The sequence below is a fragment of the Rhinolophus ferrumequinum genome (genome assembly GCF_004115265.2).
Source record: "Rhinolophus ferrumequinum isolate MPI-CBG mRhiFer1 chromosome 15 unlocalized genomic scaffold, mRhiFer1_v1.p scaffold_54_arrow_ctg1_1, whole genome shotgun sequence".
Lineage (NCBI taxonomy): Eukaryota > Metazoa > Chordata > Mammalia > Chiroptera > Rhinolophidae > Rhinolophus > Rhinolophus ferrumequinum.
This window is the reverse complement of record NW_022680357.1, coordinates 13,199,928-13,216,825: the sequence shown is the minus strand read 5'-3', so window position 1 is coordinate 13,216,825 and position 16,898 is coordinate 13,199,928. Positions and strand designations below refer to the sequence as shown.

Here is a 16,898-nt window from a genome sequence, read left to right as displayed (position 1 = left end):
GCATTCCTGTCAGAGTAGCATGGTCCGCGTTGTCTGGAAGGTCGTAACGTGGTATTTTTTTTTAAAAAACACAGCAGTGGTTCTCGATAGTGGATCAGTTAGTGATAGGCTCATGCAAAATAAACTTTAGTGATTCTTGCCACACCAGTTGATGTCTTGCCCAGTTGATAATGACCAACTGTTTGAGGACTCTCAGAACCGCCTTGGAAGGGGCTGCCTCTTGAGTGACTAAGAGCTCCAGCTCTGGATGTGACCCCTCTAGAGTCTTATCCTGGCTTTGCCACTTCTCAGACATGGACCCTGGGACAATGCAAGGTCTCTGAGCTAAGTTGCCTAGATTTCTTACTTCCTAGAGTTTTTGGATGATCAAATGAATAGTGTAAGCCAGATACCTGGCATGGCATCTGACACATACTAAGTGCCTTGTAAGTGATAACTAATTAATTCTGCTTTGTGATTTCACTGGCTTTGGTTAATAAATGCATGTTGGCTTTTTCAGACTTTAGTTGCCGGCCTTACATCAAATAAGCCAGCAGACAAACTCCGTGCCCTGCCACTGTGGTTGTCATTACAATACTTGGGACTTGATGGGATTGTGGAGAGGATTAAGCATGCCTGCCAGCTGGTGAGTCGAAACCTCAAGTTTAAATGAGCCACAAATACTCCATGGCAAAAGCAGTCAGAAAAACACTCCATCAATTTCGGTACTCCATCCAGTACCTTGTGCTCAGGATTTTCCATCTCATAGCAAGCAGGCTACTAGTCCTGCATGTGTACATTTCTTGTTCCAAGTTCAGGGAGAGACTGCTGGAGTTGGCCCAGCATTTATGTCATAGGAAATCAGATGCAAATGAATGTGATGTCAGCATGGGATGAAAACAGCCACCAAGGAGTGGTGAGGGATGCAGAAGGGGGTGAACGTTCCACTTGACGGACTGACTCTTGAGGGGGAAGGAGAATGATGGTTGGGGGCTAATTATGGATGGTCCGTGTATTTTCACATCAGCTGGCTTGGGTTCCCTAATTACAAGGCTTTGGGGGACAATTTTAATTATCTTTCTCTTTGAGGTGTTCTAATTGTGAAATTATATATAATTGTGCTGTAGTTTAAAAAGTAAAAGGATGTCATATTTACGTAGTTTTAGAGCTGAGTCCTATCTAAGTCTAAAAGCATGACATCACCTCTATACCTCCATTTTCTTATCTGTAAAATAGGGATAATGATAAAATCAAAGATTGTTATGAGGACTTAAGGAGTGTATGCATGTAAAGCTCTTACAGTAGTGCCTAATCATGTGGTAAGTTATGCAGATAGGTTTAAAAGTAAATCTTTGTTATAAATAGTGTATTCTTGGGGAGTTGGTACTTCCTTGAGTGTCGTTTTTATATTTAAGCAAAAATACTTTTGTATTACTTTTGTAACCCTAGTCCTCTGGTTCATAATGTTACGATGATTCATTCTAACATTAGTTTCTAATGAAATAGAAACATTCTAAATGAAGTGGTTTCATCACATTAAGTAATTTTTTAAGATTTGTGTTCATTAAGTTTGCAGAAGCACCACATTTTAAAAAAAGTTTTCCCACGGGGTGGTTGGCTCACATTTTTTTGGTTTGGTTCTTTGGAAGAAGAAGCCTTCATTGCCATAGAAATGTAGTCAGTTCAGGGAAGGTTTGGGCACTCGGGAGAGTTTTTTCAACTTTGGCTTATGGAGTGTAGGAAAATAACGATGACACCAACTACTTAATAAACCCTTGAGTCACTGCAGCTCTGGCATCTTCCTGCAAGCCAGTGCTGGTTGATCTCAGCTGCTCTGGGGGACCTGACTGGTGTCCACCTGGTGACTCGCCACTGCTAAATAAGTGCATGTTAAGCTGCGAGCAGATTCAGCAGATGTGGTTATCTGTGTACATTCACGCTTGATAGTCCACACCAGGCCGTAGGTTCTCTGAGAGCGCAAGCTGTGTCCTCCTCCTCCTCCTTCTTCCTCCTCCTCGTCGTCATCTTTGCCTCACGGGACGCAGTTACTGAGCATATAGTCAGCACCAAACACTGCAAAGCCCTGCACATGCGTTGTCCCGGGGGTCCCCACAAGTTCACTAGAATATAAGGTTTTCTGAAAACAACGCAGTTCAGATTTAGTTTTTAAGGATTTCCAGTGTCCAATACTCAATAAATGTCTGTGGGATTACTGAACCCAGCCCCATGAGGCGCAGGCTATTTTATCTGCACATCACTGATGACAGATCTGGGATTGAGACACTGCTGTAATGATGGTGGTGATGGCAGTCCCCACTTACGTAACGCACGCCATGTGCTCGACACTGTTTCCAGGCACTTACGTGGATCAACTCATTTAATCTCATCTATCCGTACGAGAGATACTGCCATCCCCCTTTTACAGTTCAGGGAACTGAAGCACAGAGACGCGAAATCACTTAACCAAGGTTGTAGCTAGTATGTGGCAGATTAATTTACCCAAACTCCTGCAGGTGATAAGTGGCAGAACCAGGTTTTGAACCCAGGTGTGTTCCAGATCCCACGCTCCTAACCTGCTCTTAACAGGCTTTTAACAATGCTTCGCGCTCTCATTTATCTTTACTTCTCCTCCCCCAGCAGTAGCTGCTGTGCCTTGCGCACATTTGCACTTAGTAGTTTTTCTCTTTTTTATTGAGGCTAAATTGATATATATAACATATTAGTTTCAAGTGTGCAACATGATTCGATATTTATATATATTGTGAAATGGTCACCAGTCATAAGTCTAGTTAACATCTGTCACCGTACATGGTTACAAAAATTTTTTTTCTTGTGATGAGGACTTTTGAGATTTATTCTCTTACCAACTTTCAAATATGCCATACAGTATTAGTAACTATGGTCACCATGCTGTATTAAAATCCTCATGGCTTACTTATTTTATAACTGGAAGTTTGTATCTTTTGACCTGACCCGTCCATCCATTTTGCCCAGCCCCAGCCCCATGCCTCTGGCAACCAGCAGTCTGTTCTCTGTAGCTATGAGCTTGTTTTTCTTTGTTTTGTTTTGTTTTAAATTCCACATATAAATGAGGTCGTATGGTATTTGTCTTTCTCTGTGTGAATTATTTCACTTAGCTTAATGCCCTCAAGGTCCACCCGTATTGTTGCAAATGGCAAGATTTCATTCTTTTTTATGGCTGATAGCACATTTTCTTTATCCATTTATCTATCGATAGGCTCTTACGTTGTTTCTGTATTTTGGCTAATGCTGCAATAAACAAGGGGATGCATATATCTTTTCAAATTAGTGTGTTTGTTTTCTTCAGATAAATACCCAAAAGTGGAATTTCTGGATCATGTGGTAGTTCTATTTTTAATTTTTTGAGGAACCTTCATACTATTTTCCACAGTGGCTGCACCAATTTACATTCCCACCAACAGTGCACGAGGGTTCCCTTTTCTCCACATCCTCACCAACACATTGTTTCTTTTGCATAATAACCATTCTGACTGGTGTGAGGCGATACCTCATTTTGGTTTCAATTTGCATTTTCCCTGATGATTAGGGATGTTGAGCATCTTTTCATGTACCTACTAGCCATCTTTATGTCTTCATTGGAAAAATGTCTATATAGACTTCTGCCCATTTTTTAATTGGATTGTTTGAGTTTTTTGCTACGGGGCTGTGTGAATTCTTTACATATTTTGGATAGTAACCCCTGATCGGATAAGTGATTTGCAAATATTTTGTCCCATTCAGTAGGTTGCCTTCTCATTTTGTTGATGGTTTTCTTTGCTGTGTAGAAGCTTTTCAGTTTGATGTAGTGCCCCTTGTTTATTTTTGCTTCTGTTGCCTTGCACTCAGTAGTTCTCAAATGAATGAGTGACTTACATTGCTAACATGAAAAATTCATGTCTGTCTCATCAGAAATAGCTCTTTTGGAACCACTAAATATAACTAAACTGAAAGAGTAGGGAATATTTGCAGATAATTGAAATGCAAAAATTGGCAGCCGAACTTAGAAATCACCAAGACGTAGATGGCTTTATCTGCCTGCGATCCTTGTTTGCAGACCTGCGAAGACCTTGTGAAAATCGCTTCTTAATATGTTGTGTCAATCTAATGAAATTATATAAGCTGTTTTTTGTTATTTGCAGAGTCAACGGTTGCAGGAAAGTTTGAAGAAAGTGAACCACATCAAAATCTTGGTATAGTATATACTTTGATCTGTTTTTGAAGTGGATAATTTTTAACTTCAACAATTTAGAATGATTTTCTCCAGATCTGACACATTTCAATGGGATGTGGCAGCTCTAGTAAAACCACATTTTTTGGAAGAGACTCATGCCTGGACTGATGACCTAATTCTACCGTTAGCATAAAGCCTAGAAATTTGCACCATACACTGTTTGAACCCCTACAGTGCTTTCATAGACTGTATTTGTAGTTTTATTCTGTTAAAATTTAGAACTTCACAAAGATGGACTAAATTACACCACTGACTTCACCTGCCCAACGAATTTAGAACACCCGTCTTGAAATGAGAAATCATTTTGTGTCTCAGAATGTGTCGGCCTACATTTTCTGCAACCTCTGACACCAGAGTTTTCATTTGCAGGAAGGGGAATAAAGAAGAGAAAAGCAAGTGGCCCTCCTCTCTTCTTCCTCTGACATTTTCCTGAAAGATAATAAGGGTGTATCAGAGATTGCTCCCTCGGGAAAATAACTAGACGGGGAGATTTGGTGAGGCTTATAACCACGTCAGCGGTGTGGCACAGCCCGGCTCCCTACGAAGCGCTGTCTGTGCCGACATCTCCCTTCTCCAGGCTCCCACGGCCTCCTCCTTCCCATCTGGACGCTCACATCCAGAAACTCAGACGCACGCCCCAGCTCACCGCCAGCAGCACCAGGGCCTTCTCCAAGGTGCCGGGGCGGCCGCTAGTCAGCATGTCAGGGGCAAATATGATATTGTCACCTTAGCCTTGACATCTCCAGATGTCCCTGTGGGGCATCTACCTGGTTTCGTGTTCACATCTCTGCGGCCTCCTAAGGTTTTCTTTGTCTTTAGTGCCCTGCTGCTGTCACCATGAGGTATCTTAGTGAGGACTGTTTGAAAATGCTGGTTGGGAATTGTGCTGCTTCAACCTGAGGATTCATTTTTTAAATCAATTGTATAGAATTCATTTTTAGAAATACGACCTCTTTCTTTAGTCTGCCATCTGGAACTTCAGTTCACTGCATGTTCAACCTCATCATTTCGTCTTCTGTCCGTCTCTTTGATCCTTTCCACCTCTGTGCAGCCTTCTAATGCATTTCTCCAGATCTTTCTTTGAGTTCAGTAATCTGCTCTTGAGATGCATCTAATCTGCCATTTAACCTATTGACTACATTTTTACTTCTCAGTGACTTCTGTTTCATTATAGTAAACTAAGAACTGGTCTTATATAAGACCCGGTGTTATATTATAGTGAAATAAGACCAGGTCTTATGTTAATTTTTGCTCCAAAAGACGCATTAGAGCAGATTGTCCAGCTAGGTCTTATTTTCAGGGAAACACGGTAATAGATTTATTGGTTTATGTGGAAATAAAAGGATATAATAGATACAAAAGCACAGGATTTGGCTCAATAAGTAATTGGCAGATTTGAATATGCATCTTGCTTGATCTGAATCAAATCTACAGGCTCCTTTGAAAAGTCAGTAGAGAAGATCTTGGGCCAGCTACTTCCTGTCTTTCCAAACTAGCATTTCCTGTTGTGGCCCCATGAGTGAGACATATACAAGGCCTTAGGAAATAGGTTTTATGACTAGAATCGTAGTATTGGGATTGTTGAATGCCTGGAGATCTTCTCTCCCCACGTTCCTCCCCCAAAATACCCCCGCCTGTCAAAGGCATTGCTGATCCCTTTGTGTCCTCCTGACCCCACGGTGAAGCTGATGGCTGACTGTGTATTTGTCCAGTGGAGAGCATGAACTTAATGCTGGCTTATCTTCATGCGGTGAACGTTGTCATCTGTCATTGAACCCATTAATGAAGTTGGTTGTCAGGTGCCTGTCCGAATGTAAGCACTGAATGTAAGAGCTGCAGAAGATACACAGGGTCAGCTCTAGACTATGGTCACCCACATTGCCGTCAGGACTTGTCTCCGGGTTGGGGAGTTTTACAAGGTGAAAGTACTTGTTTCTTTTTTCCTTATGGTTATAGAACGTTCCAGTCATTTCAACTTATGTTTCTCCATTACATTAAAAGTTCCTCCGGCTTTAATTTCAGTACACCAGTGTCAGATATTATAATTCAGCAACGTATTCTCGGAACTGGCTTATAATTATTTCTAAGAAATATCCTGAACCCTTGATTTTTGTTTCTCTAACAACTGAAAGTAACTTTTGAATTTTTGTATGTGTTTATTAAAAAAAAACACATTTCTAGCCTACTTTTCAAACTGTGTTTCATTTGTAAGTATTTGGAATTTAATGTTACTGGATAATATCAGATTCCATTTTTCAGGTGGAAGATGAGCTCAGTTCCCCCGTAGTGGTGTTCAGATTTTTCCAGGAGTTACCAGGCTCAGGTAGGTGATTTTAAAAGGAGAATTATTTTTGTATCCATGTTTAAGGGCTTTGAATTTTAAACCATTTCAAGTTAAATGGACAGTCTGAAGTATTTCGATTGCTCAAATCTTCAGTCATCATTTCAGACTAAGGTAATAATTTTCTCAAGAACTCTAGACCTAAACGCCTTAGCATGTTAGCAGTAATTTCCTGTGATTAAACCAGTGGTTTCCAGATTCTGGTCCCTGCACTCCTGCTGGAATGAATGAGAAAGAGTCACTTGAAAATAGAGATTTGTGGGCCCTACTTCCTAGATATTTTGATTTAGTAGGTTGGATCCAGAAATCTCTATTTTTAAGGAAGGTCCCCAATGCCACCATCCTAGTATAGAGCACTGTTGTTTTTCACCTGGACGGCCACAGTCCCCTCTCAACTGTTCTGTCACTTCTGTCCATTCCACACCATTCTCCACGTGGCAGTCAGATGAGCGCTGTAAGAGGAAGTCACGTTGCGTCACTTTCCTGTTTCCGTTGAATAAGGTCCAGGCCCTGTCCCTGGCCTTGTAAGGCCTGCAGTGCGACCCCTTCCTTCCTCTTCGCCTGCCTCTTAGGCACTTGGCCTTTTGCTTACGAGAGTAAGACCTCGTGCTCCTGCAGTTCCCTCTGCCGCTCACGCGTTTCCCCATCCTCTTCTCCTGGCTCCTTCTCGCCTCAGGTCTCCATAATGTCTGCCTCCTCGGAGACGCCTTCCTTGTCAGCCCTGCCTCAGGTGACGCCCTAGCACGTCGTAGCCGCCCTCCCACCCCACCCCCGCCTTCTCGCTTGGCGCTCACAATATAGAATGATTTCATTTCTTTCTTGATGGTCTGTTTCCTCAAGCAGAATGTAAACTCCAAGATGACAAAACCTTATCAGCCTTATATCCCTCCTGCCTGGCACAACGCCTGGCACGAGTGGGCACCCAGACCATATGATGAGTGGAAGATACTCTGTTGTGAAGCCCAGCTGTTGGGTTCTCTGATGTACCTTGCACAGTGCTTGGTAGATTGGTTGATGACTTACAATGTTATACTTTGATTTCCTTTTGAAATTCCTTGAAAGAAAACTTTGAATGAAATTAAGAATTCTCTTTGTGTGAATATACTCAAGTGTTGTTATTTTTCATGAGAAAATTTAACAAGATACAGTTCATTTATTTTTAAGTTGTGGTTTTAAAAAACACAAAATTTACCATCTTAATCATGAAGTGCACAGTTCAGTAGTAAGTACATTCACATTGTTGTACAGCAGGTCTCCAGAACTTTCTCATCTTGCACATTTGACATTCTGTACCCGTTAAACAGCAATGCCCCATTTCCTTCGTTTTCCCAGCCCTGTTCCACTTCTGTCTCTATGAATTTGACTACTTTAGATGTGTCATAGAAAAAAAAACATGCAGCACTTGTCCTTCTGTGTCTGGCTTATTTCACTCAGCATAGTGTCCTCCAGCTTCATCCATGTTGAGCATGTGACAGAATTTCTTTCCTTTTTAAGGCGGAATAATAGTTCATTTATGTGTATGCCAGTTTGTTTATTCACTGTAAGATGTACATTTGATTATTATCATATTTAAGGCTTTTCTCTTGGGTTACTAGGAGCTGAAGGAAATGGGGTTGGGGGCGCCTGTTTTACTTAGCTGTGTTTCTGGGAGGTGAACCCCTTTCTCTGTTTTGGTGTCAGATCCGGTGCCTAAAGCTGTCTCGCCGCCCAACATGGCTCCTTCAGCCATCGGCCGTGAGAGAAACTCCTGCGATGCACTGAACCGCTGGGTAAGAATGGTAGTCGTGTGCTTTCTTCTGCATCCCAGGTGGTTGGGATAACACATGGTCACGCCTGGGAAAGGAGCCCCACAGGAGGAGCCTTCTGTGAAGGTGCTGGTTTGTGTTCCTATTCGCTTCACCACCTCACGCTCTGCGTGACTTCCGGCAAGTCCTTTCAGCGTGGTCCCCGCAGTGTCTGCACGTGACCACTTCTTTGCTTCTGTGTGAGGCTGTAAACGCACAGTGAGCGCTGCGGCGTGGCCGCGTTGGGTTCAGGTGAGGGTCGTAGTGATACCAAAGGCACGTGAGCTAGAGGCAACTGCACACCTCTGGCTGTTGTACCTCCAGGATTTTAGCCTAAGAATGTTCACCAGAGCGGTATCAATCTTAGCCGAACCTTGGACATGCCCAACCTGGGCGGTTTGGTGAGTAAGTTAGGGTACATCCATGCAGTGACAGTCAGAAAAGCCAGTATAAGCCACGTAGCTGGGTGTTTACGAAGAAGGGACATGGTCATCGTAAGTTACATGAAAAAATGCAGGCTACTGCACAGTGTGTAGACTGTCCTGTTTTATGACAACAACGAAACACACACCCCACTCACAGAGAAAGACCCAGGGTGCGTACACCACGTGACAACAGCGGGTGTTCCTCAGTGTGGGTAATTTGTGTTCTTTTGGTTTACCTGTATTTCCTAGACTTTTCTTCAATGAACTTAACGTTTTTTTAAAGAATAAATGTAAAATTTACTGTTTTTAAAAAGAAGTTGCCATAGTATTCAGAGAACAAAGGATGAAAGTAGCCCCACAGTCGGGGTGCGGGGAGACACTTGGTCCCCTCCCTGCAGCAGTGCGTTCACTCTGCCCTCTTCCCTGCAGCTGGGAGAACAGCTGAAACAGCTGGTGCCTGCGAGTGGTCTCACCGTCATGGACCTGGAGGTGGAGGGCATGTGCCTGCGCTTCAGCCCTCTGATGACAGCGGCAGGTGACTGTCCCCATGGATCACCCTCACTTTTGTGCTGGGAGCAAGTGACGTGTCTGTTAAAAGTCCAGGCTGTGATACTCCGTTCTCTTTGGTTTTTTTCTTTTCTTTTGGGCTAAATTTAGGTAGATTAGCCTCAGGTGTCATTTTTCAGAAATAGAGGCTTCTGAAGTCACTTGAATGCCTACGTTTTGATGCCTTGTGACCCTTTTCTGTGCAGTGGTTCTCAGTCCAGCCCGCACATTAGAATCCCCTGGGAGCTTTGACAACTCCCAACGACTGGGCGACTGGGCCCCACCGACAGATTCTGATTTACTGGGTGTGGCGTGGAGCCTGGGCATCTTATCTTTGGAGGTTCCCTTGGTGATTCTCATGGGTCAGCGAAGGTTGAGGACCACTGTTTGAGGCATTTAAGAAAGTGACGTAGCTGAAAGTACATGGACTGTTAGGGCAGAGTCCTGTACGTGTCCCCCCTTGGCCACTTCATACCTCTGGGACCTTGAGCATATTTCTTCTCTCCAGACCTGTTCCCCACTACCTCATGGTAGCAGTGCAAAGATTAAAACGAGATCATGCATGTGAAATGCCTTGGGTGGAGCTTGGCTTGTTATAGTAGGCTCTTAAAAATGAACAGAAAACAGAGACATTAAAATTTGGGTTGTGCTTTTTTCTGAGATGATTTAAACCTTTTCACAAAATGTTTGGTGGTTTTTCATGAGATGTTTCAACATTTTTAGAAAGCTGTTTTCTCAGAGTCATCAGAGTAGGGACATGCAGGCATCTGTCCTGCAAAGGAAAGCCGTCGGGAAGGTGGCTGGTGGCCTTGGGGTCCTTTGGGAGTCTGCTCCCACTGTGCAGGGTCCCCAGCCCCAGAGGCCTGGTCCCTGACAAGGGACCTGAGGACACCGAGGCAGCATGTACTGGCTTAGTGACATCACGCGCAGCAATCAGTCGAGGGAAGTGAGGGAGCCCCCGACACCCCTCGGGCTCTGACCTTCAGTAGTGACTTGGCTCTGTCACACGGCCCTTCCTGCCTCCCTGCCACAAACCCTCCCAGACCCCTTTCTCTCCAAAATGTTAGTGTCTGGACGACTGTGGTTACCTTTTGTTTTTAGCCTGTGGTATGATTTTATAACTTGCCCTAAGCAGGGTCTTTCTGTGGGAGGAATCTGATATCTACGTGAGAATATCATTGTGTGTTAAGTGAAGGGGCTCTTCTCTCTTCTGTCTACAAAATCTGTCTACACCCGGATCACTGGCTGTCTTAACTTTGAATGGCAGATTGTCCCATGTCTGCGTTTAGTAGCTTTTGTTCTAATTCCTCGGCTCCAGCCTATTGGATGTACCTAGAGGTCCTACCCATTCTGGGGGTGGGGGCCCCGCCTGTCATTTTGGCTGTTGCGTTAGCACATCTGTCACATTCCATGGCTGTTTTCAGGTCTCGGAACTCGGGCAGAGGATGTAGATCAGCTTGTGGACTGCATACGGAGCCGGCTGCCAGTCCTGACCTGTACACTGCAGCTGCGAGAGGAGTTTAAGCAGGAGGTGACAGGGACAGCGGGCCTCTTATACGTTGATGACCCTAACTGGCCTGGAATAGGGGTTGTCAGGTAGGCTTCCGGCTTGCTGCTGATGTGCTTCTCGTTGCCGTGCAGACCACGGGTGGGTCATTTTGTGAGCCAGCTTAGAAATGGCAGCTGAATGTGGATAGTCCCGTGTACACGTCTGATGAAAGTTCAGCCGGATGCACAGGGCAGCCAGCGGTGGGGCCCACGCTTGATCTCGCTGCAGTGGGAGTCGCTGGATGTTCTTTCTGTGCCCACTCACAAATGGCGAGAATTACAGATCCCGGCGCAGTAGACCCCGCTGTTGTCTAGTCAGCATGGGCAGTCGTCCCGGCGCTGCTTTCATCTCCTCAGGATGGGGCCGTTTCTGTCACAAATGATGACTTCCAGACCTCGCCACTGTCTAAATTTCGTGGACCTAGAGATGGCCTTTTCCCTGAGACATTCTTGAAAGTTTTTGACCTTGAAACCCTGAGGGCCTCCTGTGCCTATTTGCCTCATTCCGCAGTCTTGGTGACCGCCAGTCACTGACACTCCCCTGAAATCCTGTGTCTGAAGAGACATTGATGTTCTAGGTTGAAATCCTGTTGTTTGGTGCTGCTTATAGGTATGAACACGCAAACGATGATAAGAGCAGTTTGAAGTCAGATCCCGAAGGGGAAAAAATCCATGCTGGACTCCTGAAAAAGTTAAACGAACTGGAATCTGACCTTACATTTAAAATGGGTAATTACTGCTTTTATAAGTCAATGGTGAACTTGGGAAGGACATTTCTAACTGGCTTAAAGGAAAACGGGCTCTATCTCCTGGAGGAAACACTGGTTTAGTTCTTCCTGGGGGGTGAGGTAGTGCCCTGCCCTTCTCCGTCCTCTCTGGGCTTCCTGTCTCCTCGTTATACCACTTTCCTCACCCTGTGGAGGGAGGCTCCTTTGCACGCGGTCACACTCTTGTACAGAGAAGCAGGCCGTGTCTGACTCATGGCAGCGGACTTGGGCACCAAGTTGGTCTGTTTCTCCTCCCAGGCCCCGAGTATAAAAGTATGAAGAGCTGCATTTACATTGGCATGGCGAGTGACGACACAGATATTTCTGAACTAGTGGAGACCATTGCGGTCACAGCCCGAGAAATTGAGGAAAACTCAAGGGTCAGTAAGACTAATCAGTGTTTCATTCCTTTTCTGGGTTTTGCCCGGGCAACTAGCTGGAGTCATGGAGGATGGCGCCCCCTCATTCATTCTCTCCCAACGCGTTTTTAAATGCTTCCTCCGAGCTCAGAGTGGTGCCAGGCATCAAGAATGACAGTCTGACACGGCCCTGCCCTCGGGGAACTACCTCACAAGCCAGTGGGGGACAGAGAAACATAACCAGGGAGCTGGTACATGCTGTGCAGTAGAAGTCCGGGGTAGCGAGCATTCAGGGAGACGAGGCACTGACAAGGTCAGGGAACGCTTCCCGGCTCTAGCTGGGTCCTGAGGCTGGTCGAGACCGGAGGGTCTGATGATGGAACTTCCTACCCGTAAGAGACCTGCCTGTACAGGCCAGTTAGCCTGAGGCTTAAAGTTGTTCTCCAAACCAGACATGCAAGTCACTAGAAGTCTCTCAAAAGGAGAGAAAAGGGACCAAAGCAAGACGTCCGAGAGGAGACAGAAACGCGTGTCATGTGATTCACTCTTGGCCGGGGGACGGAAGAGAACCAAACTTGAAATGAGGCTGAGGAGCCAGCTTCATTCCTTCTTGGGTGGACTTCTCCCAGTTCCTTCCAAACCTGACCGTGGCACTTCTGACTCCATTCCCACAAATGTTGAGCAGTGTGTCTGTTCTGTCGATCTGACATTCAGATCACGAGGACATTCGTGTCTCCTCTCTGTCCCTGGCTAATAAGGCCGGTCACCAACGATTGTCTGCCTCGGCCCCCTTGAGCATTTAACCCTCTTTAATTTTCTATTTCATTTTCACACTGACGTTTTAAAGTGCAGAATACCATTTACTAACAAACTTTCGAAAAAGGTCCCCCGTGCTGTGTTCATAGTGCTTCTGAGTCCTGGTGAGAAGCTTAGACAGTTCGTTCCTTTCTTGGTCTTAACACAGCTTTTGGAAAACATGACAGAAGTGGTTCGGAAAGGAATTCAGGAAGCTCAGGTGCAACTGCAGAAGGCCAATGAGGAGCGCCTGCTGGAGGAGGTGAGTCAGCTCCTGCCTTCCCCCTGGCCCAGGCTGGCAGCCCGACGGGCCACGTGACGCGGGGCCATGTTATGTTTTGCAGGGGGTGTTACGGCAGATCCCTGTAGTAGGATCCGTGCTGAATTGGTTTTCTCCGGTCCAGCCTTCACAGAAGGGAAGAACTTTTAACCTGACAGCAGGTAGGACTAACAGCCTGCCCCAGGATCCGGGGCCTTGGGAGTTTTGACCACATGCCCTGGAATCCCATGCTCTGCTGACAAGCCTTGTGCTGTGCACGTCCCTGCTTTATCCCGGGTCCTGTGCCACAAACCTGTCTGCCCCTGTGACTCTCGTCCGTCTCCCGCCCGCACAGTTGAAATGGCACAAAAGCAGGGACCATTGGCCGCAGCAGACTCCTGGAGTCCAACAGATTGTGTACACTCAGCTGTTGAGACCCTCAGACAGTGTCTCGACATTTGGGTTCAGTGAATATTCCTTGCTGTCCTGATGAATGTTTTGCCCAGCAAAGGCCTGCCTTTGAAGGGGGCGGTTACCATTGATCTGTAGCACCGGACCATTGGATTTCAAACCTGGCGACTGGCAAGTATTACCAGTTGCTGGGGTTTGGGAAAAATGATATCCAACTATAAGACTCCTCCTTTCCTGTTCTCCCATGATGCCCTCGTCCTGGGGCCCCTTCCTCTGGCCCCTCCCCAGGAAGTGATGACTACGTTGTCATGACAGCCAGAGATAATCAGACATCCGACCCACCACGCCTCGGCCTTTTGCTCAAGTACATTTCCCACCTGGGCCTGGCTCCCCAGGCCCACTTGGGCCACTCTGCTGGCCGAGTGTTTTCACATATACACAGGCTATGTGGGGAGACGAGGATGCCACACCCAGCAGGGCTGGGGCCAGGAGCACAGCTGGGAGATGGCTTTGTCCAGTTTTGGCATATGCCGGGAGCACCGAAGTCCCCACCAGTCTGCGGGGCTGCATGGCTGGAGGAAGCTCATTGGGGAACGAGGCTGAGGGCCATCTCCCAGGGCAGCCTGCGCCAGGAGCTCCCGCCCACTGCCCTCTCTTTTCCGGCAGGCTCTCTGGAGTCCACAGAACACACATACGTCTACAAAGCACAAGGGACAGGAGTAACCCCGCCTCAGACCCCCTCAGGCACTCGCACGACACTGAGACTTCCAGGTACCGTACATCTTCATGTCTGATTGCCTAACACTGCAGCAACCTGCTGCTGTTTCTCTGGGGGAAGATAGACCTTTGCATCATGTAACTTTTCCCATTTGGCATTACTTGCATTCCTTTGTTTTCTTGGTTCTTTAACCCAAAGTCCTAATTCCCTTCCATTTAAATAACCGTTCCAGTAGCCGTGACTTTGGCTTTGGAGGAACACCTGGGTAGCACTCCAAGGGGGAAGTTAGAGTCATGAGAGCTGGCATCGTGTTTAACCTGAGTAAGGTGACTTCAGAAGTTCCCAGCCCTGGGGGCACGGTAGTGTTATGTCAACTCACATTTCTTGCCTCAGCACTTACGTGCCTCAGAGCCAGTAATTCTGGGCATTTCTGCTGAAGCATTTGGAATTAAATAACGTGATCTCTTGTTGCACGGTGAGCTTTGTTGCAAGTATCCTTCATGGAGCTTTCAGTGCCATTCACCCATCTTTCTCTAGGCCAGAAGCCTTTTAAAAGGTCTCTGAGAGGTTCAGATGCTGTCAGCGAGACAAGCTCAGTCAGTCACACTGAAGACTTAGAAAAGATGGAGCAGCTGTCCGGCAGGCCGGAGCAGGCGGCCTCGGGGGCTCACAGCCCTGAGCCACAGCCAGGGGTTCCCAGCCCCCAGGAGGCCGAGCAGACTGGAACCGTCCAGGACCGGGCCCAGCGCCCAGAAGGTGACCGCCCACAGGTGGAAGAACCCGAAAACTTAAGATAAAAGTCAGTGTTTGCTTTGAGACTGTACTGAATATTGTTTCAGGGAAGAAGTTGTACTGATATGTGAACTGTGCCACGTGCTAATACAAGAGACATTACTGTTATTTGTGCTGGACTGGGAATTTTGCACAAACGTGTGCTCGAAAGCCAGGCTTTCTAGGAGGGTAACTGACTTGTCTAATTTTATGGGTATAGAGAACCACCAACATCTGTTGTTTCTGTCTACCCAACTGTCGTAATACATTTTCCCCAAGTTACCATAAACACTTTATTCATAAAGAACACTCCGAATTTCAAGTGCTGCCACTTGAAACACTTGCTCTTATCTTTGTAAACATAAGCGTAAGAAGTTATTAGGTTGCACATAATACCTTTCGGTAAGACAGCTTTCTGTAGAACTCTCCGGGTTTTCTCCTGCTGCAGAGGAGACCCAGACGACATGGTTTGCCATCCATTGTAGTTGGTGTTTAGTTTGATCAGGTTGCAGTATACAACTGGCTTGTGTTGGCGTGAAGGAGAATGGGTTTCAGTGGGATTATCTGTCAGTGTCAGAAGCTCTCCTGCCATCTCTAACTGCTGCTTTCCCTGGAGATGTGACTGTGTCCACTCCAGCACGTTAGACTGGGCCGTGCTTCTGTCTGGGACTGTCCCTGCCATAAACCCATTTCGCCCTTTATAAACTGTTTGTAAACAAAGGACTCATCTATTAAGAGTAACTGTAAAGACTCTTCTTGACCATATATATATATATATATATGTATATTTTTAAATACTGGTAAAGCTTTTAAATTGGCACACAAGAAGAGACTGTGCTCATTTCTATGTTTAATATCTGAAAACCCAGTAGATGCGACTCTTAAGAACCTAATGTTAAATTTGCTTTGTAGCACCCAATTAAACTTAAATTCTAAAATAAGTACCTTTGACCTGTTTCACATGGGAGTTTCCGTAGCTTCTGTTCCACTAGCATCTCAGCCCTTTGGGCCCAACTCAGAAGCAAGAACCAGGAAAGTAATCTTGCTCAAGCTGATCAAGCCAGACTACTGCCAAAGTAACTGAAAGCTAGCCCTTTCTGACTGCCCGTGTCTGCTTTTCCACGAGCACGGCGTCCCTTCACTTACCCCAGGGGCAGCCCCTGTGCCTTCTGGTCTAGCAGAGGCAAGTTTGGGAGACCTGGGCATCAAGACAGTGGGCATTCACACTGGGTTTAGGGGCTGTAGTACTGGAAGCCTTAGTCATACCACATGAAGCCTATAATTACAATCTGATTTGATGTGATTACTGACATTTGGCACTTGTCAAAACGCAATTTTCCTTTTTTCTTTTTTTTTAAATTTTTTTGGTGCAGATGATTAAACAAAGTCTTCCCTGTTTATTTGGTGCAATGAAGTATAGCAGATAAAATGGGGGAAGGGGATATTATCACCTTTAACAAGATTAATTTTTAAATGTTTTTATATATATTTGGAATTGTTAAATTGGTTTTGCCGAAACAGAATTTCACCCTTGAGATACTATTTGAATGTTGGTTTCAATAAAGGTTCTTGAAATTGTTATCAGTGAGTTCAGTTCATATATTTTACTATTAATTGGACATGGTGACGTCCTTTTGGATAGCAATGTCAGAAAAATAAAGGTTTCTAAAAATATAACTTGCATAATAATCACAATTTGGGCATTTTAATGACTTTACACCTTTGTATAACTCTCAGATTAAATTTAACCTCATGGGAGATTATCTATTTTAGAGAGAGAGATATTGCAGAACAGTCAGATCAAACCGTTTGTCTTTCTGAACCTTTTACCTCATCTAGAAGTGTGTGTGTATATATACATATACATATACACACACACACACACATACACACATACACAAATACATAAATTTTAGATTTCATGCTTCTAAAATATTTGGGGG

The 16,898-nt window shown here is 45.4% G+C and overlaps 1 protein-coding gene across 1 annotated transcript in view; it reads left to right on the top strand.

Moving 5' to 3' along the window:
• The window catches only part of PDXDC1 (pyridoxal dependent decarboxylase domain containing 1), a 36,186-nt gene extending 19,650 nt beyond the window's left edge, over nucleotides 1-16,536 (top strand). The window contains exons 12-23 of the mRNA XM_033101102.1: nucleotides 500-625; nucleotides 4,140-4,190; nucleotides 6,491-6,554; nucleotides 8,253-8,341; nucleotides 9,211-9,316; nucleotides 10,752-10,923; nucleotides 11,486-11,604; nucleotides 11,901-12,022; nucleotides 12,966-13,058; nucleotides 13,141-13,237; nucleotides 14,133-14,237; nucleotides 14,722-16,536. Of these exons, the coding sequence (XP_032956993.1) occupies nucleotides 500-625; nucleotides 4,140-4,190; nucleotides 6,491-6,554; nucleotides 8,253-8,341; nucleotides 9,211-9,316; nucleotides 10,752-10,923; nucleotides 11,486-11,604; nucleotides 11,901-12,022; nucleotides 12,966-13,058; nucleotides 13,141-13,237; nucleotides 14,133-14,237; nucleotides 14,722-14,981 (1,404 nt within the window). The 3' untranslated portion in view covers nucleotides 14,982-16,536. The remainder of the gene's footprint in view (nucleotides 1-499; nucleotides 626-4,139; nucleotides 4,191-6,490; nucleotides 6,555-8,252; nucleotides 8,342-9,210; nucleotides 9,317-10,751; nucleotides 10,924-11,485; nucleotides 11,605-11,900; nucleotides 12,023-12,965; nucleotides 13,059-13,140; nucleotides 13,238-14,132; nucleotides 14,238-14,721) is intronic.
• Nucleotides 16,537-16,898: the final 362 nt, after the last annotated feature.